The 21286-nt window shown below is 54.0% G+C and overlaps 1 protein-coding gene across 9 annotated transcripts in view; it reads left to right on the top strand.

Annotated features, from left to right (window-relative positions):
* The window catches only part of PARVB (parvin beta), a 96833-nt gene that overhangs the window by 15460 nt on the left and 60087 nt on the right, over positions 1 to 21286 (top strand). The window contains exon 1 of one of the 9 annotated variants that reach the window (XM_053584555.1): positions 6383 to 6426. The exons of 6 other annotated variants lie outside the window; for them this stretch is intronic. In XM_053584555.1, coding sequence (XP_053440530.1) covers position 6426 — 1 coding nt within the window. In that variant the 5' untranslated portion in view covers positions 6383 to 6425. Of the gene's footprint in view, positions 1 to 6382; positions 6427 to 21286 lie in introns of those variants that run through there. 2 more of the 9 variants (XM_053584558.1, XM_053584557.1) reach the window with 2 other exon arrangements.

Here is a 21286-nt window from a genome sequence, read left to right as displayed (position 1 = left end):
CATCTGCATGGCAGGCACGAGGAGGCCTCCACCCCCCCCGCCACAGCTCCCCGGGAGGACATGCTGGGGAGGCACAGGGAGACACTCGAGAGCCCAAGGCCAGGCCAGGACATTAATGCAGCCTGAGGGGCAGGGCACAGCTGGGCACGGGCATCCCAGGGTCCTCTCTGGCCCTGACCATGGTGGTGGTGGGTGGCATCACCTGTCAGGTTAAGGACCAGCAACAGGGCTGGCCGTGGGCCACAGGGAGGCCTGTCCTCCTTTCTGGGCCTCCTCTTCCAAGTTCTTTTATTGTTAAAGACAGTCTGCAGGGTAGATGGCCCAGGGCATCTAAGACAAGGGGAGGCAGAGCTGGGAATTTGGGGAGGACCCTCAGTGCTCCCTGTCTGGAGCACAGCATGGCCTTTCTGGTGGCTCTTCATCATGTGTGCTTCTCTCCTGTGGTTCCTCGGGGCGCCCTCTACCCCAGGGGTGCAGCTACTCCCAGGATCGCTCCCTTGCGAGGAACCCAAGAAACAAAAACAATGCCCTCCCCCGTTCAGAATAGACATCAGGGCCTGGGCATTGCATTGACTGACTGGAGTAGGAGTCCAAAGAAATCCCATCTTTAGCCCCACAGGGAGGAAATGCCTTAGTTTTGGGTGGGCAGTGGCACTGCTCAGGATTATTGAGGTGGTAAGTGACAGAAACACAAGGTGCATTATTATTTTAAGCACAAAAGGTTGTGGCTCAGGTGACTGCTTCTTAGTTTCTTTTCTTTTTTTTTTTTTTTTTGAGACAGAGACTCAAACTGTCACCCTAAGTAGAGTGCTATGGCATCACAGCTCACAGCAACCTCCAACTCCTGGGCTCAAGCAATTCTCTGCCTCTGCCTCCCAAGTAACTGGGACTACAAGCACCTGCCACAACGCCCAGCTATTTTTTGGTTGCAGCCGTCGTTGTTTGGCGGGGCCCGGGCTGGATTCGAACCCACCAGCTCAGGTGTATGTGGCTGGCGCCTTAGCCGCTTGAGCCACAGGCGCTGAGCCTGCTTCTTAGTTTCTTAGAGCTGCTATAGCAAAGTACCAAAAACTAGGTCACTTAAAACAACAGACATTTATTATCCCAAATCAAGATTTTGTCTGGTCAGGGCCATGTTCCCTCTGAAGCCTCTAGGGCAGATCCTTCCTGATATTGTGGCTCCTGGTGTCTGTGGGCAGTCTCGAGCTCATGGGGGTGTCACTCCAGTCCCAGGGCCATGTTTTCACTGTGTCAAGTCCAAACCACATTTCCTCTCTCTCTCATGTCACCCAGGCTGAACTTGAGCACCTGGGCTCAAGAGATTCTCCTGCCTTAGCTTCCTGAGTAGTTGGGGCTGCAGGTGCCTGTGACAACACCCTGCTTGAATCTCTCCTTTTCATAAGGACAGCAGTCATACTGGGAAGGGCCCCCCATAGCCTCATTTTAACTTGATTACCTCTGTGAGATCCTGTTTCCAGATAAAGTCACATTCTGAGATGCTGGGGGCTATAACTCCAATACTCCGATATATCTTTTTTAAGTGGGGGGGGGACAGCAGTTCAGCCGGGTCGCTGTAATGAAGCCCCAGAAATGGCAGGAGAGGAGTTGGCCTCAGGGAGTCTTGGACTCAGAGATGTGATGTTGGTGTGACCCTTTACCTGTGTGTGTGGGGAGTTGGGGACTAGGCACACATCCCTCAGTCTCTTCAGGTGACCCACCCCCTCCAGGTGGAGCGGAGGACAGGGTTCCTGTAGGTGACACAAGGTGCACACACTGCAGAAGGCAGTGGTAGGGAGTGCACAGCCCAACCCCCCTCGGGCCTGTGGGGAGGCCAGGCCACAGCCTTCTCCACGCTGGTGTTGGGGCCTGACCCGCCTCGGTGCCCAGCAGGACTGACCACTCCTAGCTTGTTGAGCAAACCACTGGGTTTTCTTATTTCTCACCTTGAACCACTTCCATCTGTTCATTGAGTGGAGAGCACTAATGACCGTATGGACATACCTTTTTTGGAACAGGAACCCTCCAAGGCTGGAGCTTTGGCTCCATTTTTCCTGTGAAGGGAAGGATGCTTAGCATCCACCTGCTCCGTGGACTATGTCGCCAGCCCCCCCCAAATGAGTCCCATTTACAGATGAGGAAACTAAGGCCCCGAGAAGGGGGAGAAGCCGGGCCTCTTGCTGAGTACAGAAGGCTTCTGTCGGCGTCAGGGTGAATCAGTGCCAAAAGGAATGATCCTAACTGTGAGCTGGAGAGGTGATCAGCAAACCAGGGGCCCTCCCCCCAATTCCCTTTTTTCATCTCCCCCAATTCCCTTTTTTCATCTCCCCCAATTCCCTTTTTTCATCTCAGGCAATAACAAAAATCAAAGGTCCATTTCCCAGGTTTAGGTCATGTCTGATTAAATTTGGTTGTTGCTTCACTCTTTTTAATGAGCATAAAAATATCCATCTAGTGACAACATGAGCGGAGGACAAGCCAAGTGCAGGCTGTGTCCCCGAGGTCTGTTGGATCCCTCCGGCGGTAAGAGCCCCTTTGAGGCAGCGTCTCTACACTGCTATAGCCCCATTTATTGGTTTTTATTTTCCTTGGTATTGGAGCGATCTAATTTTAAGCACTATTTCTGAGCACGTTGCAAGGAGCTCCAGGGGCTGTGGCAACCCTAGAGATCCTGGCTGGAAATCAAACTCAAATTGGCAGTTCATTCCTGTTAAAGGCCGGAGACCTCTGCCCGGAGTGGGCCCTTTGGGGGCTGAGCCGTCCAGAACATGGCGTGGGTGGATTTTACTGCCAGTGCAGCCTGGGCCGCAGCCCGTCCGCCTCTGCGTGGCTCTGGCGGGGAGGGTATCTTGACACCCCCACCATGAATAAGCCCCATGCCAACTGTGACTTGGGTTTTGTATGTTGGGCACTCGATGCCCTGGAATGTGCCTGGACTCAGTGTTGCTTGCCGGCTGTGGTAACACAGTCTGGGTAAGGCTGCTCCAACCAGACTTGGTTCTGCCTTGGTCAGATTAACAGGCCTGCTCTTCCACCTCCTGATTGGGAGCGTGATGTCTCGTCGGCTGCCCCATGTCCTGCTATCATTCACTTATGCTTTTCCAGACACAACGGCTGTGTCTTTAAGTGCAAATTCCTTTCCCCACAGCTCAATTGTTATCTACGGCAAAAGCTGGCAAACGTGTGCTGTAAAGGGCCAGAGAGCAAATGTTTAAGTCTGTGTGGGACATTCTCCTGGTAGAGTGTGCAATCAACTATGAATATATGTAAACAAACAGATGTGGGTGTGTTTTAATAAAGCTTTATTTATAAAAACAGGCGAAGGGCCAGATTTGGCCTCCAAGCTGTGGTTTGCTGACCCCCAATGTATGTCAAAAATTCTACACCATAGATTGAGGAACAGGCAGTCCCTGGGTTATAAACAATTTAGGTTCTGTGTATTTGTTCTTAAGTTGAATTTGTATGTAGGTTGCAACAGGCACATTTACCCATTACCTTAAATAGCCTCTATTCCTAAGTGCGAGTTATACGTAAGTTGGCAGTTTGTAACTCGGGGACTGCCTGTATGTTTTTAGTCCTCTTTCCTTTAGCTGTTATTTACCAAGAAATTCCGAGACCCCAACCCTTTTGGCTGTGTGCTGCACTCTGTGAGACCCAGATATTGCAGAGTGGCAGGGTAGTGATACTGTTCAGAGGCAGAACCTGGGTCACTAGTCCTCTGTTAGCTCAGTGACCTCCAGTTCAGTGGAGTCCCTGTTGTTTTTGAACAATGAAGATGATGACAGCACCTTCCTTCCTTATCCTGAGGATTGTTTGAAGAATTCAGTGTGCTAACATGGGGGAGAGTGAGGTATTAGGTAATGGCTCATGTGTTTGTCACCCGGGTAGAGATGTGAAACCCAAAGCCAGGGCTGGGGCTAAAGTGGGTATCTATTTCCCCTGTGCCATAGAAGTGCCCCTTTCAGGTGCTGGGTGTCTGGCTCCTGTTGTCTAATCCAAGTGATCAAGTCCCAGATGGCCTGTGACTGTCCCTGGCTGCTGCTGGCTTCATAACACCCTCTGTGATAGCCACAGGGAAAGAAGCATAGACCTTCCGTGACTGTTTAGCTCAGCAGCCATCAAAATCCCACTGCCAGTTAGAGGAAGAGGTCTCTTTGATAGGCGCCATGTCGTTAAAGACCTGTGCTCTGTGGCTGCAAATTCCCAGCCGTAAAATATGTATAATTCTTTAGGTGGGAGAAGGAGTGACCAGCAGAGTTGTTGTATCACTCAGTCTGTTTGTAGATGCTGGGGGAATTAGCACAAAGTGGAGAATGTTCTTCTGGCCAAGCTGCAGCCGTGTATAGCCTGTGACTCCAGCCCTGGGCACTTGTCTGGCCTCCAGCAGAGCCCTTTCGGCCCAGCTCCGACATGTGCTGGGTTTGTACTTGTGTGTCTCTGAGAAGAGATGAGCAGGTGACGGGTACGGCATGGACATGCAGTGCTGGCATCCGACTTAGCAACTGCTGGGAGGGGGAGGGAGCACTTAGGTAGGTTGGCGCTGCCCTTGATGGACAGCGTGTATGCCAGGAGCACTCACTTTGTGTTAACCAGGGGAAAGAGTTGGGCAGCAGTCTCAGAAGGAGCCCTGGAGGGAAACTGAGAGAAGGTCTCTGTTTAGGGTTGATCATGTCCCACTATCAGGTACATTCAATTCCTGATCCCCAGTGCCTGGGAGTGTGACCCTATGTGGAAACGGGATCTTTGCAGATGTGATTGAGAGTTCTTGGTAAGTCGAGGTTGGCCTGGAGTAGGCAGGGCCCCTCGTTCCATATGACTGGTGTCCTCATGAGAAGAGTGAAAAATGCAGAGACCAGAGGGGAGAGTGGTACATGAGGACGGGGATTGGACTGATGGGGCCACAGCCAAGGTATGCCCAAGGGGTGACAGCCACCCACAGAAACGAGGACCCTCTCCTAGAGCCTTCGGAGAGAGTGCAGCCCTGCCCTACCGTGACTTCAGACCCACAGAACTGGGCGGAAATAAATGTCTTGTTTGAAGCTGTGCAGCTTGTGCTCCTGAAAGGAGCGTACGCTGTCCCTTTGTGACTTGGGAATGGCGGCTCTGTGCCTGGGTTGCGCGTGGGTTTCCTCTTGCTGGGTTTTGACTCAGAGGCTGGAGAGCAAGTGGACAACGACATGGACGTGGACGTGGGATTGCCCAGGTTTGAATTCTGCCTGCGTCTTTCCCTCTCTGCGGAACCCAATTGGGCACGGAACTTTGCCTCTCTGTGCCTCAGTTTCCCCCATCCCCCAGTAGGGGGGTAGTGTCAGCTGGTGAGAAACGGTGCCTGCTAGGTGCTGTGGGGCAGGCCCTTGGTGCACGTGGCCTGAGAACCTGGGCCACGTCGTCGTCAGAGGGGCTGATAGCTTTCTTTTCTCATATTTTTTTCCTGTTGCTTGTCTCAACTTGGCAAAAATGCTCCGTTTAGAAGATTGTAGTTCCATTTATGGGAAAATTAAACACATTTTAGAGTAAATTAAATTAAGGGACTTGAGATCATTAGCTAAGTAAATTATTTTTTAAAAATTTAATGTACCAAGCAGGATAGAGCACATGGTGGCAGGCTCAATAAATATTTGTTAGAGTGAATGATAATTTTATGAGCCAATCAAGTTGTATATAATGGGATTATTTGGTTCTAAAACTAACAAAGTGACTGTAGGGCAATAATGGCTTCTAAAAATAAACCATGAGCTTTGTAAAAAATCAAGTCGGGGGAGGAGGCTCATGCTGGATTTCACCTAAGAGCGAGGCCCGAGCAGAGCTGGAGCAGAGCTGGACGCTCTGTCCTGGGAGATGTCCGAGGGGGCATTCGTGACCTTGCTGAGGGTTACTCTGTGGCCTTCAGGCTCTGAAGCTGGAATTTGTCAGTGCTGTGGGCAGAGTGTGTGTCAGATGTGGCTTTCCCTAGCCAACCTCAGGAGCCTGGGAGCTTCAAGGGGGATGCCCACTTTTAGTTCATGGTTTATATGGTGTCGGAGGTACAGCAGGGACCCCGTGTCTATATTCTTGGCACCTGTGGGGCTGTGGGAAGGGTCTGCCCAGCATCAGGCCCCTGCTTGGTGAGGGAGAGGAGAGAGAGGCTGGAGGGGGTTGGAACCCTGATCCCACAAATCAGGTCCTGGGAAGCCACTGTGGGATTGTGCTTGCTGTTCAGAGAGATCGGATGGGATAGGGATGATGCGGGGACGGGAGTCTCCCTGTGTGGTCAGTGCTTTGCTAGAAGCCTGGGCTCTTGGAGAGGCAGTGAGGCTGATGGCTGCCAGAGCTGGTGTCTTCTTCCTACTTGGCACCTACCTGGGGAGAGGGACGTGACCTCCCTGAGCCTCCATCACCGCCCTGTCTGGTGGAGATGGAAACACCTGCCTCACTGGGGCCTTGGAAACAGTAAGTGAGATAATATACTATAATACGTGATCTGTCCCAGTGTCCTAGTGCTGCAGTGACAAGGTCCCCAGATTGGCTGGCTTAAAGAGCAGAAATTTATTCTCTTGAAGTTCTGGACACCCGAGGTCTGAAGACAAGGTGTCTGCAGGGCCAGGTTCCCTCTAAAGGTTGCAGGGGAGGATCCTTCCTGCCTCTCCTGGCTCCTGGTGACGCCGTCGGTGCTCGGCATGTGCTGTTTTATCCTGGTTTTGCACACCCAGGGGTTCATTTCAAAGACTGTGCTTGGCTTCAGAGGGAGTGGGGTGGAGGATTTGTTCTTCTCTTTTGATTAATAAAAGACCGTGAGGCTGCGCCTGGACTGTGCCCACAGCTTAAACCAGGGTAAGCCCCTGGAGGTTTTCTTCTGCCAGCACCGTTTCATCCTACATAGCTTCTCAGCCTTAAGGTAAACAGCAATTTTTATGACATACACTCGTTCAAAATCAGTGCTATTCGCTGTCAGCCCTGGGAAGCTGAGTGGGCTGGTGTGGTGTCCCGTTCTCGGGGGAGAAGATGCCCATTGCCACGTGGGTGTTGGTGTAAATTCAGAGTATCACATACTTGGTGCTGATTATCTCAGCTTAAAAAAAAAAAAGAGGTCATACATCTTTTCCCTCACAAAGTCTCACGTAGCTTGTTTGATGGGTACAGAAGGTGTGTCACTACACAGATGCAGAGGCCATCGTTGTGTGGTTTAAGCAGAACTCCTGGTTCTCCTGCGTGTGTTTGCTCAGCACGATGGCGGTAGACATGGCATACACAGGCTGTGTGTCCCTCCACGCCACACTGTCACTGCTTGTTCTCAGCAGAAATGTTCTTGATGTGTCCTGGGCAGGTGGAAAGGACACTCAGAAATGTAACTGACTTCTTGAAATGTGACTTCTTGAATTAGAACTTCGTGGCTGTTACGGGGGGCATTTTTAAATCCTGTGGCCATGGAAACCTCTCAATAAGAAACTTATTATTAATTATTTATTGAAATAGAGTCTCACTCTGTCGCCCTGGGTAGAGTGTCTTGGCATCATAGCTCACAGCAACCACAAACTCCAGGGCTTGAGCGGTCCTCTTGCCTCAGCCTCCCGAGTAGCTGGGATTACAGGCGCCCACCATAATACTCAGCTAGTTTTTCTACTTTTAGTAGAGATGGGGTCTTACTCTTGCTCAGCCTGGTCTTGAACTCCTGAACGCAAGGGATCCTCCTGCCTCGGCCTCCCAGAGTGTTAGGATTACAGGCTCGAACCACTGCACTTGGCCTATGGGAAATTTTTAAATGTTTGCGCAGGAAAAACCTAGGCTGAGCCGGAAGAAATTGGTGGTGAGGCGCATGGTGGGAACTGGGAGCTTTGGGATTCCAAAAATCTTGGCATTTTGGTCTGGTTGTGAGGAAGTTAGAGGTTAGTGTGAGATAGTCTTGGTGGGGCTTACCTGGGTAGACGTCTTCTGGTATCCCAGCGGTATTAGGCATTAATTCCTAGAGGAAGGGAGACACCTCTGGGCTTCTCTGGGGGCAGGCCAGGGAGGTGTCTTACATGTCACTCAAGAAGAGAAGTGGGGAGGATGGGACGAGGTCTAACGAGCTGGCTGGAGTGGGGTGCTATAGTTAGTCCATTCCTTTTTCAGAATGGAGCCAGTTCTCAGCAGCTGTGTGCTATGGAGTCACCGCCATCCTCGAGTAGCCGGTCCACGCCTAGTGGAGCACAGGGCTAGGTTCCTGGGAGCCTCTGGTCCCATTTTAGCACCATACCAGTGTATAACTTGCCTTTGTGTACGCTTCTATCTGAAGACGCCTTATTTAACACGTGCTGTTTATTCATTAACACCACGTCCATGGCCAGCAGCACTTCACGCCTGGATGAAGCTTCTCTCCCATGTACTTTGTCTGTAACACACATCACAGCCTCCTTGGACTTGGGAATGCTGGGAGTACTACTCTGGGGGCCTGTTTTAAATAGCAAAGTCACCCAAGAAAAAGCACAAAAATGTGACTGTGTCATTAAGTAAACCGTGAAATGAACACTTGTTTATGTTACAAAAGCTGGAACAGAAGGTGGAGCGCGCTGTGTGGCCTCCGATGGGACATGCACATCAGGAGACTCCAGTGTTTTGCCTGTGTAATGCATTGGTAACTGACCTTGTCAGTGCCAAGAGAGTACTGATTTTGGGGTTAAAATTTTTGGTAATAGCCAAGCACAGTGGCTCATGCCTGTAGTCCTGGCACTCTGGGAGGGTAAGGCTGGAGGATTGCTTGAGCTCAGGAGTTCAAGATCAGCCTGAGCATGAGTGAGACTCTGATTCTATAAAAAATAGAAAAACTAGCTGGGCATTGTGGCAGGCATCTGTATTCCCAGCAACTCAGGAAGCTGAGGCAGGAGGATTGTTTGAGCTCAGGGGTCTAAGGTTGCTATGAGCTAGGCTGATGCCACGGCACTCCAGCCTGGGCAACAGAGCGAGACTCTATGTCCCCGCCAGAGTTTCAACGAGTGGGCAAGTCTGAAAACATAGAATCCCTAAATGATGGGGATCGACTACTGGGGTAATTATTTGTCGAGCATGGCCAGAGGAGCAAGCAGACTGTTTTCCTCACACACCACCCCATACCCTACTTCCAATACCAGTTAAGTGGGGCCCTCTCCCCACACAACATACAGACCCCAGCAGGTGTCCTGTAATCCGACTGAGTCTGATGCCATCCACCTGGAGAGAGCAAGAGCGTCAGAGCCCATGCGTGGAGGGCCCAGCCCCACAGGACTGCCCCTCCACCTCTGATGCCAGTGGTAGCCCCAGTTGTGGCCTATGCTTCTGACCAATAGGCTGTAAATCGGGGTTCCCATAACCCCCTCTCACGTTCAATTGATTTGCCAGGACGGGCCCACAGAGCTTGGGGAAATGCTTTTCTTACATTTACTGATTTATTAGTAAAGGATATGAAGAGGTGCACAGGGAGGGGGTCTGTGAGGGTCCTGAGTGCAGGGGCTTCTGTCCCCATGGAGTTGAGGGGGTTCTAGCCTCCAGCATGAAGATTGTTTGCCAGCCCAGAAGATCCCCGAACCCCGAAGTTCAGGATTTTTATGAAGGCTTCTGTTTGCAGGCATGATCCATTATTTAACTCCGTTTCCAGGTCCTGTCTGGAGCACAGGGAGTAGATCTGAAAGCTCCAGGCTCCTAATCCTGGCTCCATCTTCTTGGTGACCAGCCCCCATCCAGGAGCCACTAGAGTCACCTCATGAGAACAAAAGGTGCTCCCAGTACCCAGGAATTCCATGGGATTTAGAAGCTTTGTTCAGGAACCAAATATTAGAACAAAAGATGTTCCTAGCACCCCTGTGGCTTAGGAAATTGCAAGGGACTGGGGCAGAGACTGGTGTGAATACTTCTTAATATTCCATAAGTGTCCGCTGAGGGGCCTTGGGCCCCTGCCCTTGGGGTTATGGTTAAGAGGGTGGCAGAAGGGACGATGCAGTGACAGTTGGCATCAAGGAAGGCTCTCTGGGCCACGTGATTTTCCAGGGTCGGGCTCCTGCCCAGGGGTGTGTGTGAGTGTCCAGTTCATTCCCTGCTCCCTGGTCTGCTGAGGACCTGCACTCAGAAAGGACACGGTCCCTGCTTAAGAGGGCCTGGCAGCCGGCTGCTGCACGTCCAGATGATTTTGGGGGTGACTTGCTCAGGGGCACATGGGAAGCTGTCGTAGACCAGGCCATCTCTGTTACTACATTCCACATCACTCCCCCAGCCCTGCCCAGCCCCCTGGCCCCACAGGGGTGTCCAGTGGATGGGCTGGTGCCTTCTCTGACACGAGAGGCCTGGGGGGGCCGGTGCCTTCTCTGACACGAGAGGCCTGGGGGGGCTGTCCAGTGGATGGGCTGGTGCCTTCTCTGACACAAGAAGAAACCTCTCTGGTAGGCGAGGGGATATGTGGGCATTCTCTCTGTCCCTGCATATGCTCTGCCAGGAAAGGGCAGAGGGCTGGTCTCGGGGGAGGGAGTGCCGGGGGTTAGGGAACACAATATGGCTCTCTGTTAAGCTACTCAGGGGTGGTATGTATGCTGCCGCAGGCCACATCAGCCATCTTGCTTCCCATTAAGACCACCAGCCCTCAAGTGCAGCCTCCCTTATTATCTGGTTGAAGTCACACCAAAGCTGAGTGCGGCGTTCTGAGTGGCTTTTCCTTCCAAGCCATGGTGTCTTTGGATTCCTTTGCCCTTGGTCATCTTCGATGTTGAGGAATAACATGTAGCCTGGCAAGGCCCTGGTGGAGGCAGTGTTAGATGGGCAGAAAGAAGCTTGTTAGAGGAAGCAGGAAATGTTTGCAGAGCCTGAGGGGCCTTTGCAAGGTGATCTTCCTGTTGACCTCCTGGGTGTGCTTGATCCTATGACCCTTTCAGGGAATGAATGAGGTTAAGTGGAGGAAAGAAGGTGGCATTTATCAGGGCTGGGTGCAGCCCTGGGATCTGCCGTGGCACAGCCCTCAGGGTGTGGGTCCAGCTGGGCCTGGCCTGAGTGCCCCAAGGCTCCGGAACACACTGTTGCCCCAGTGCTACCCGACTTTGGTGTTTTGTGGGGAACCACAGAACCAGGCCCAGGCCATTCAGGATGATGACTGTATGCTTGGCCGGGCTTCATCTGTCTGCTCCATCTCCCACAGACGAATCAGGAGAAGTGACAGCACCCTAGCGGTGTTGAGGACATCTGTGTCTGCACCCTGTGGGCTGCTTCTGGGAGGGGGTTCTCAGAAGTCTGTCTGGGAAGATTGTATTTTATTACCCCTCCACCTTTTTATAGGAAGGAAGCCTTGATCTTTTTAAAAAGCTATTGAAAGAAATGTGAATGGCAGCAAACATTTATTGAGCACCTACTGCGTACGAGGCAGGCTGCTGTGGTAAGTTACCCTTTCTCTGAAATGTTTGTCTTTTAGCTGGATGCTTTGTTATTGATTGCTGGAGACAGAGTCTCACAGCCTCAAACTCCTGGGCCCAAACGATTTCCTGCCTCAGCCTCCCAAGTAGCTGGGACTACAGGTGCACTCCACCATGCCTAGCTAATTTTTCTACTTTTTGTAGAAATGAGGTTTTGCTCACTAAGTTGCCTGGGCTGCTCTCAAGCTCTTGGCCTCATGGGATCCTCCTGACTTGGCCTCCCAAGGTGCTGGGATTTCAGTTGTGAGCCGCTGCCCCAGCCTGAATGCTTTGTGGTGCAGAGCTTGGTGTGTTTGGGGCCAGTGAAGGATCCAGGTGGATTCAAACAGAAGACGGGGATAGGACGACCTTGCTCCCCATCAACCCCTTGGAGCTCAGAGAGGAACATTTTAATAAAGAGGTGGAATTCTTACCTCTCTGGCTTTTTTTTTTTGCAGTTTTTGGCCGGGGCTGTGTTTGAACCCACCACCTTTGGCATACGGGGCCATTGCCCTACTCCTTTGAGCTATAGGTGCCGCCCACCTCTCTGGCTTTTAACGGATTATGTTGAAAAGGAGGCGACCTGTTTAGAAGGTGCAGCTTGGATTTGGTTTAGTCTTAATTAATCATCCTAGTGAGGGTGCCTCCCCACCCCTTATTCTCATTGCACCTGCTGTTCTCTGGAACACTGTATTTTTGCAGTTTTTGACTGTCCTCTTACTTTGATACCAACTCCTTGAAGGCAAGGCCTTGTTGTTCTCACTATGGCATCCGAGGCATGAGTGATGCCTGGTGGACAGCAGGTGCGCGGCACACACCTGGGGGTCCTGATGTGCACTCTGTATGTGACCTTGAGAGCCCGGCTGAGCCCTCACTGCCTGCGTTTTCTCCTCTGTTAGATGAAGAAGGTGGTGAGTGTCCCCCTTCCCCTGCCTTAGGGAACCTTGATGCAGCAATGATGTGCAGGCCCTGGGGGGGCACAGGCTTCAGGTAGAAGTGGGTGTGGCCCCCGTCTGACCCCTTTGCCCCATTCCAAGACCTTCCTTCCGAGAAGTGACAGCTTCTCCTGCCTCCTCCGCAACTGGGGCAGCCTGGGCGGGCTTCAGTTTCTGTTTCTTGTATTTGATTTGTGTTGTCATGGAAACAGGGTGACAAGTGTTCAGAGCCTGAGTGTTTGGTCCTCTTGCAACTAGGAGATGCATTTGGGATGTTGTGTGCCTGGGGGGATGTCACTTCCCTCTAGGGGTGTGGGAACCCGGCTGTGGGAGCCCCAGACCCCCTCACCTCTCCTGCCCTGGGGTCCAGACACAGCGAGGGCAGATGTTCGGGAAGAGTGTTGTTCAGTTTTCTTGCTGAGTGAAATGTGTCCTAAGTCACGCCCTTCCTTCCTTCTTTGTGTGTTGTGGGTTTGTGCTCTGGGATACAGTCTGGGGGGCTGTGAAATCGGTGGGGGTCGAGATAGAAATGACATTTGTGGCTAGCGGGGTGCTATCACTTGAGAACAACCTGGCCCTCTGTGTGGCTTCATCCTGTGTGGCCTCCCCCAGCATCTCCCTGAAGAGGCCTGTCCTCCAACTGCAAGTCATAGTGGCACCCCATCCCCGTCCATATATGAACTTGGCACCTGTGCCTGCCTGTCTGCCGAGCAGTAGGGAACGCTCCCAGCCTCCTTCAGCCGTGCCCTCCTCACCAGTGAGTTGGCCTGTTGTCCTTACCATTTTCAGCAGAAGTTAAACCCAGACTGGCCCTTATTTTCTTTTTTGCTTTATGGTAGAATTTTATTTTTGTGCGAAGGGACCCTGGGTGGCCACTTGACTTTTCTCAGGAGGGTGACAGGGACATAGGTGTTGGGGTTCAGCATGGGGTATCCAATTTTCTCACTGTGGCCCAGATGGCTGGGGTCTCGCTTGGGGAATGAAGTTTCTGTCACTCTGGTAGGGCATCTGGATCTTTGGGCCCAGAAGAATGTGTTTGGAACATTTTCAGGGATAAGTTGCTGTTAAGATTTCCCCCCCATGCGGTATCGGATGGGATGGATGTCTCTGCTTTTATCTTTTCTTTCTAACTGGCTGTCTGGTCACCACTGAGTGGGATATTGTCTGTTTTGTCTTTGGGAGGCAGGTCAGTAGAAGGCGCTTTTCACTGGGCAGGCCTGGGGCTGAGCCTGGCGCTGCCGTTGTGAGTGTCCATTGGGACAGTCAACCCAGATGTCCTGGTGTTCGGTTTTCCCACCTGTGAAGTGGGAACGAGGGCACAGCTGGAGTTCACTGAGTACTTTCTGTATCCCAGCCTCTTAACACACTTTGCCTTGTGCTGTCCTCCAACAGCTTTTTTCCTACAGTTGAGGAAACTGAAGCCGAGAGAGGTTAAGTAACCCACCCACGGTCACCCAGCAAGTGGGACCAGTGGCAGCCAGGCTCCCTAGTCAGTGTGTTAACCTTGGCTTGAAGACCACCTCCCTGGGCCCTGCTTACGCACCTGCTCTGTGTTTCTGACACTAGAAAAGGTCCCGATGAACTTTCCTTTCCCTCTTTGGTGGAGCACACATTTTTTCCTGAACTTTGCCTGTTCTGTCCTCAGACAGGGGATGCTGTGTCCAAGTATGCAGATGAATGAGACATAGGCCTGTCCCTGGGGGAGCTCACAGACGGATTTTTGCCTTTGATTTCAGAGTTCTTTTCAGCAGGCTTTTTGCAGGTGCAGGGCCATTTTCAGAGGAGAAACCAGCAGGTGAAGGAGGGTCCTGAGGACATGGAAAACAGGGAGGCTCTTGGCTCCCTCTCTGAGGCAGCTCTTCAGAGACAATAGACCTTGTAATAAAAGGGGAAAAGTGATTGAACTAGGCCAGTGGCTCTTCCCAGCAGTAAAGGCAGACCCTGCCCATCCATCCCCGGCCTTAAAGGACTTGAACAAGGGCTGGAGCCTCTTTACTCAGACGCATTGGATTTTAACCCCTGAGGCTCCATCTTGCCAGACTTACTCTAAGCCAGTGGTTCCTATTCATGGGCTCACCTGCCCTAGACCCCAGACCAGAATCCCCCACCTTGGCCTTGTGGGGCAAGAGTCACTGTGAAAGGGTCCCTGGGCCCAGGCTTACTCCCAGCAGTGTTTCTGGGAGTGTCCTGGGACTGGCGCTGGGTGGGCAGGGGAGGGAGACACTGGTGCTTCAGCAGAGCCAAGGCTCTGAGAAGTCCTGTAGAAAAGACATCTGTTTAGCTTTACTTAACCAGCACCTCCTCCGCTTCCGGGACCTTTGAATGTCCACACCTGGGCAGCTCACTTTGGGCCCTACCCGGGGAGACCCCATAAAGGGGCGTCCTGCCTGCTCCTACGTGTCCTGCCGCTGTGCAGCCTTCCTCTGGTTGCGTCAGGCTTCTTCAAGGGCAAAGCAATGTCAAAGGCCACTGCTGATGGGAGGGGGAGGTCTGGTAAGTGTTCTGCTGGAAGAGGGGTCCCCAGTGGGCCTTGCCTTTGCACCCAGAGGTCCCTCCTGGAATCAGTCTTGTCACCAGTGTTTGTCACCTCCTTCCAAGCTTACTGTTGTGTATGAGGGCACAGAGGTTTTGACGGGGCTTGTCGTGAATGTGTGTGTATTCTCAATCCTCAGCTCATAAGGTGGGAGGAATCAAACTCTAGCTCCGTGTCCTGGGGGACCCTTGGGCAGTGTCCTTGATTTCCCTGAGCTTCAGTTTTCTCTTTAGTGAAGATGGCAATAATCAGGGTAACCCACTCACAGGCTTGCTGGGGACCCCTGTGGGTGTCCACACTTGGCCTAGAGCAGGCACCCGGGAAAGGGAAGCCGCTGCTGCCACCTCCACGCTGCTACCTCTGAGCTGCCACCAGCTGCTGGCTTGGGTCCTGCCTTCATCCCTCCCTCTCTGCAGGAGGGGTCGAAGAACATGAGAACTTCCGAAGATTTCTTAAGTGTCCGTGACTCCCTAGGTCTGTTACCCTGTGGAAAGGGCTTTGTAGCTGGACAGAGTGGGTTGCCTGAGCTACCTGACCACCAGTGAGTCCCCTGTTTGCTGTTGCCCCTGCCCTGTCCCATCCCAACCCCTTCCCAGGTAGTCGGGAGCCGAGCTCACAGGGAGGATGTGTGCGGACAGGCCCTCGGTAAGAGCGACCCCTTGCCCATCCCCACCCCACAGGCCATCTCTCATACCCTTTCAGGTTGGGGAATTTCAGTGAGTGTGGAGTAGGATGAGGGAAGGGGACTTGAGAAGGAAGAGCTGGCGGTTTGCTAATCGGAACCTCAGAGGCTCCCTCTCTTCCTGGCTGGGTAGACGTCTTCCTGCCACAGGATAACCCAAGTGAAAGGACATGTTCAGTTATTGTTACTAAGTCCCCTGCCTGCTGGGAACATGGGGATGGAGGACAGGAACCCTCTTCCTCCACCGTGCAGGATAAACTCCTTCAAGACTGGGCTTCAAAGGCTCGGCGCCCATAGCTCAGTGAATAGAGTGCAGGCCACATACACTGAAGCTGGCAGGTTGGAGCCCAGCCCGGGCCTGCTAAACAATGACAGCTGCAACCAAAAAATAGTCAGGCATTGTGGTGGGTGCCTGTAGTCCCAGCTACTTGGGAGGCTGAGGTAAGAGAATTGCTTAAGCCCCAGAGTTTGAGGTAGCTGTGAGCTGTGATGCCACAGCACTCTACTGAGGGTGACGTAGTGAGACTCTGTCTCAAAAAAAAACAAAAAACGACTGGACTCCAAGGTTGCCTCCTCCAGGTAGCCTCCCTGGACTGCCACTTGTCCCCTTCCAGGTCCCCAGATTCTCACACTGCTTCATTACTTGTCTCCAGGCACTAAGGCCATGGGGCTGGACTGTGTCTGAGATCCTCACCCATCCCATCCCTGCCCTCCTGGTGCCTGGTGGCCCACCCCACCCCTGGGCCAATCCTGGTGCCTGGTGGCCCACCCCACCCTATGCCCTCCTGGTGCTTGGTGGCCCACTCCACCCCGTGCCCTCCTGGTGCCTGGTGGCCCACCCCACCCCCTACCCTCCTGGTGCTTGGTGGCCCACCACACCCCCTACCCTCCTGGTGCCTGGTGGCCCACCCCACCCCCTACCCTCCTGGTGCCTGGTGGCCCACCACACCCCCTACCCTCCTGGTGCCTGGTGGCCCACCCCACCCCCTACCCTCCTGGTGCCTGGTGGCCCACCCCACCCCCTGCCCTCCTGGTGCCTGGTGGCCCACCCCACCCCGGGCCCTCCTGGTGCCTGGTGGCCCACCCCACCCCCTGCCCTCCTGGTGCCTGGTGGCCCACCCCACCCCGGGCCCTCCTGGTGCCTGGTGGCCCACCCCACCCCCTGCCCTCCTGGTGCCTGGTGGCCCACCCCACCCCCGCCCTCCTGGTGCCTGGTAACCCACCCCACCCCGGGCCCTCCTGGTGTCTGGTGGCCCACCCCACCCCCTACCCTCCTGGTGCCTGGTGGCCCACCCCACCCCCTGCCCTCCTGGTGCCTGGTGGCCCACCCCACCCCGGGCCCTCCTGGTGCCTGGTGGCCCACCCCACCCCCTGCCCTCCTGGTGCCTGGTGGCCCACCCCACCCCCGCCCTCCTGGTGCCTGGTGGCCCACCCCACCCCCTGCCCTCCTGGTGCCTGGTGGCCCACCCCACCCCGGGCCCTCCTGGTGCCTGGTGGCCCACCCCACCCCCTGCCCTCCTGGTGCCTGGTGGCCCACCCCACCCCCTGCCCTCCTGGTGCCTGGTGGCCCACCCCACCCCCGCCCTCCTGGTGCCTGGTAACCCACCCCACCCCGGGCCCTCCTGGTGTCTGGTGGCCCACCCCACCCCCTACCCTCCTGGTGCCTGGTGGCCCACCCCACCCCCTGCCCTCCCAGTGCTTGGTGGGTCACCCCACTCTCCAGCCTCCTGGTGCAGGCCTGATGTTAGTAAGCGTCAACTAGGGTGCTGGTTGGATGAGTGAATGAGGCCACATCTTATCATAATTACGCCGTAGGACTTGTCTACAAAGCCAGACTTCTTTTATTTAGTGGAGGAAGTTTTAAGTTAAAAGCGAGCGAACACATCCATATCGACTTTTCCTCAGCTCCTGAGAGATGAAAGGGATCCTTACAGTTGTTTTCTCCAAATGCAGACGTTCTGTGCAGCCGAGGGAGCAGGACAGGTGTTTGAAATTTGGGATGTCCTGTACTTGAGCAGGAACATTCATCACTTGCAGGAGGCCAAGGATCCCCAAGGAGGGGACATCCCTCTGCAGGTGCGCCTCCTGGGACAGGCGCTGGGGCCACCTCCTTCCCCACTGCTAGGTCGCCAGCTGGGCTCAGTGACCCGCCTATTTGTGGTAGGTCCTCAAGATGGATTTTCGAGTATTGTTGGCATTTTCATATGTTCTGTCACGAAGGAGGTGTGGTTATGACATATGTTTTATGTAGTTATTCAGTGGACATGTATGGAGGGCCCAGTGTATGTCAGACCCCGTGCTGGGCAGACAAGGTCCCTGCACTTGAGAGCTTCTGCTCATGTTGGAGACAGTTTGTAAACAAAATAATAACAGAGTGTCAGGCTTCAGGACGGGAGTGAAGCAGAGTTCTGGAATAGCTATCCGTGGGACGTTTGGGGCGGGGGCGATGGGAAGGGCTCTCTGGAAGCAGGAGAAGCAGCCGGTCATCTGAACCTGGGACGAGCCTTCTAGCAAAAGGAGGAAGCCTGGTGGAACCAGTCAGCCCTGGCGTCTGTGAGCTCGTGGTCTGTCTTATTGCCTGCACAGCAGCCTGGGTGAGCAAGACAGACAGAGGCCATCCTTTTAGTGCTGGGTCCCTTGGTGCTGGTTGGTGGCACCTCCTGGCAGCAGCTGTCCAGGCCATTCAGGACGATGACTGTACACTTGGCTGGCCTGGCTGGCCCTGCCTGGCCCCAGCTGTCACTGGTACCCAGAGCTTGCACCTGGCTAGAGCCCAGTGGCTTCCCCACTCACCACTGTCGGGTGCTTCCTTGTGGGGAGCCCCGTTGTCAGGGTAACCAGAGGCCAACTAGAGCCAGCCTCGCGCAAGCTGCTGAACTCACAGCCTTGAGTGGGGACTGGGAAGGCTGACCTGGCCTGTGGCACAGAAGTAGCAGAGGACTCCCACTACTCCCAGGAAGGAAGAGGGGGATGGGATGGGGAATCATGAGGCATCCCCCTCCTCCAGCTGCCCACCGGAGCCCCAGCCCAGGCCAGTGGGGGCCTGTGGGTCAGTTAGAATCTGGCAGCGAGCTTGTCCCTGCCCTGGGGCCCCTTCCTGTGGCCCAGCCCATGTCCACACTGGGTGAGAAAGAAAAAGGCAGAGGAGTGCAGGCCGTCTCTCCACGACAAGGGACCACTTGTGAGAGCCACCTTCCCCAGGGTGCCCAGATGGGAGCAGGCAGGAGGCTTTCTGCCTGGCCATGCCTTTGTCCTCAATGGTCTATTTGGCCTTGTGGGCTAAACAATGCCCCCACCACCCACTTAACACTTGCAGTTTACAGAGCAGATGACAGACACAGCTGGGATGTCCACACAACAATGCTTGGGGCAGGGTGCAGGACCCCAGCATGTTGGGGATGCTGATGTGGATGACGGCTCAGGACTGTCTGCAGACACACCTCTGTGTGGAGCAGTGTTGGGAGCCTCTGTCTCTTACACTTCCTGGGCTCCCAGGGACCCCCAGACAGCCCCAGGAAGTTATGACTGGGCTTGTCAGCGAATGTGTGTTTATTCTGGATTTTTTTTTTTTTTTTTTTTTTTTGAGACAGAGTCTCATTATGTCACAGCTCACAGCAATTTCAAACTCTTGGGCTTAAGTGATTCTCTTGCCTCAGCCTCCCGAGTAGCTGGGACTACAGGCGCCTGCCATATTCTGGATCTTTATCTCACAAGGCAGGAAGAATCAAACCCCAGCTCCGGTCCTCCTGATCAGCAGAGGTCTATGACCTTGATGTGGGATGAGTGGTTGGGGGCTGTCCTGGACACTGCAGGGCATTAGTGCCCCTCTGGCCTCTGCACACTGGACGTCAGTCATGACGACCCGACTGTCTCCAGACTCTGCCCTGTGTTCCTCTGGGGGTAGGGGACAATTCCCCCAGCTGAGAGCCACCTAGAAGGTGCCCCAGGAGCCGGGGGTGTCGAGAGAAGGGAAGTCCTGAGCCTGGGGATGTAACTGCCCGTGGCCTGCCCCGGATACACGCACACGTTTGCATATGCACCCACACACATAGTGACCCTGGAAGGGCCCTCCCGACCACTGCTCTTTTAAAAAAATTTGACATAGACCATTTTAGAGCAGTTTTAGGTTCATAGCAAGATTAAGAGGAAGGATGGAGATTTCCTGCACCCCTGCCCCACACATGCACAACCTCCCCCAAGGCCCCCTCCCCACTAGGGGACATTTGTTGCAACTGATGGGCCGACATTCATAGCATTGTCCCCAGTCTAGTTTACCTCAGGGCTCACTCCTTGTGTTGGGCGTTTTGCACAAATGTGTGACGACACGGATCCACCATCCTAGGATCCTCCCAAGTGGTTTCTCTGCCCCCAGAGTCCTCTGCACTCTGCCTGTCCCCCTTCCTGTCTCCCGAGCCTGCTGCTGTACCCATGGTCTCGCCTCTTCCTGGGTGTCCGTGGTTGGGACCACACGGAGCAGCCTCTGCAGGTTGGCAGCGTTTGCTCAGTCGAAAGCATCTGTGTCCGTGTGACTTTACAAAGTGAGCAGCTCGCATCTTCCTAATGCTGAGTGACACTCCCTTGTGTCTCCTCATCACGGCTGTGTGTCTTGTCACTTTCACTGCAGGTGAGTGGCCCAGGCTCTGTGAGTTAGGATCAAGAAGCTGGGCCACGACAGGAGACTGGGCCTGAGCCCTGAGGGCGGCACACTCTGGCTGCACCCGGCAGGGCCCATGGGTGGTCCTCACCAGTAGTGGGAGCCCTGGAGGACAAGTGGGAGGATCGCTGCTAAAGGGGGCAGGGTGGCCTCGGGGCACGGAGCAGTGAGCTCAGCCCTTTTGACTCTGGGGCTGTGGTGAAATTCTCAAGAAGACTGTCACAGACCCTGGCAGGCTGGTCCCCAGGAGGATGGTGGCCAGATTGAGAAGGCATTGTGATGCAGAGGGACTGGGAGAGTGTGTGGGTCCCAGCTATGTCTGGGAAGGTCGGGCAGGTCGTGCATCTCTGGCTACCTCCCGTGAACCCCCTGAATGATCTGGCCATGGAGGGAGGCAGTGGGTGGCCTGACCCCCGAGGCCTTCCAGCTCACTCTACTGGGCTGAGCCATCTGAGAAGCTGCGGGGGAAAAGTGACTTCAGGTCCTGCTGCCTGCGAGGCCATCCTGTTGCTTTTGCAGATAAAAATACATTTTAGCAGATTTGCTACTAAGAATCCAGCCTCTTCAGGCATTGGTGTCATGGGACATTGACCTGGGGCAGCCTTGGAGACAGTTGTGTTTTTATCTTTGGTGTTGCTCAGACGCATCCTCTGTGCTAGTTTGAGGTCCACTCTGCCTCTGTGACCAAAGCCACGTCTGTTTCAGAACCTACTGTGCCATCAGGTGTCCAAAGTGGAGCTGGTCCTCAGTAAACTGGAGCAGAGAAGGTTCTAGCCTGTTTGGAGTGACATGGAGTCCCTCGGGCTGTCTTGAGACTGTCAGTTTCTTAGGGCTGCTGTAGCAAAATGCCACAAATTCAGTGGTTTAAAACAATGCAAATGTATTATTTTATAATTCTGGAGGTCAGATGTCCTAACATCTTGAGGCCAGAGGCTTTGGGCAGAACCCCTTCCCTTGACTTTTTAGCTTCTGGAGGCCCCCACATTCCCTGGTACATGTCCCCTTCCTCCGTCCTCAAAGCTGCCACCATGGCGTCTTCCAATCTTTGTCTGCTCGTCTCTGACTCCAACCGTCCCACTTCCCTGTTAGAAGGACCCACCCATATAATCCAGGCTGATCCCCCAT

This window comes from Nycticebus coucang, chromosome 3 (assembly GCF_027406575.1).
Source record: "Nycticebus coucang isolate mNycCou1 chromosome 3, mNycCou1.pri, whole genome shotgun sequence".
Classification (NCBI taxonomy): domain Eukaryota; kingdom Metazoa; phylum Chordata; class Mammalia; order Primates; family Lorisidae; genus Nycticebus; species Nycticebus coucang.
Note: the sequence above shows the minus strand (reverse complement) of the source record. Positions and strands in the feature narration are given on the sequence as shown.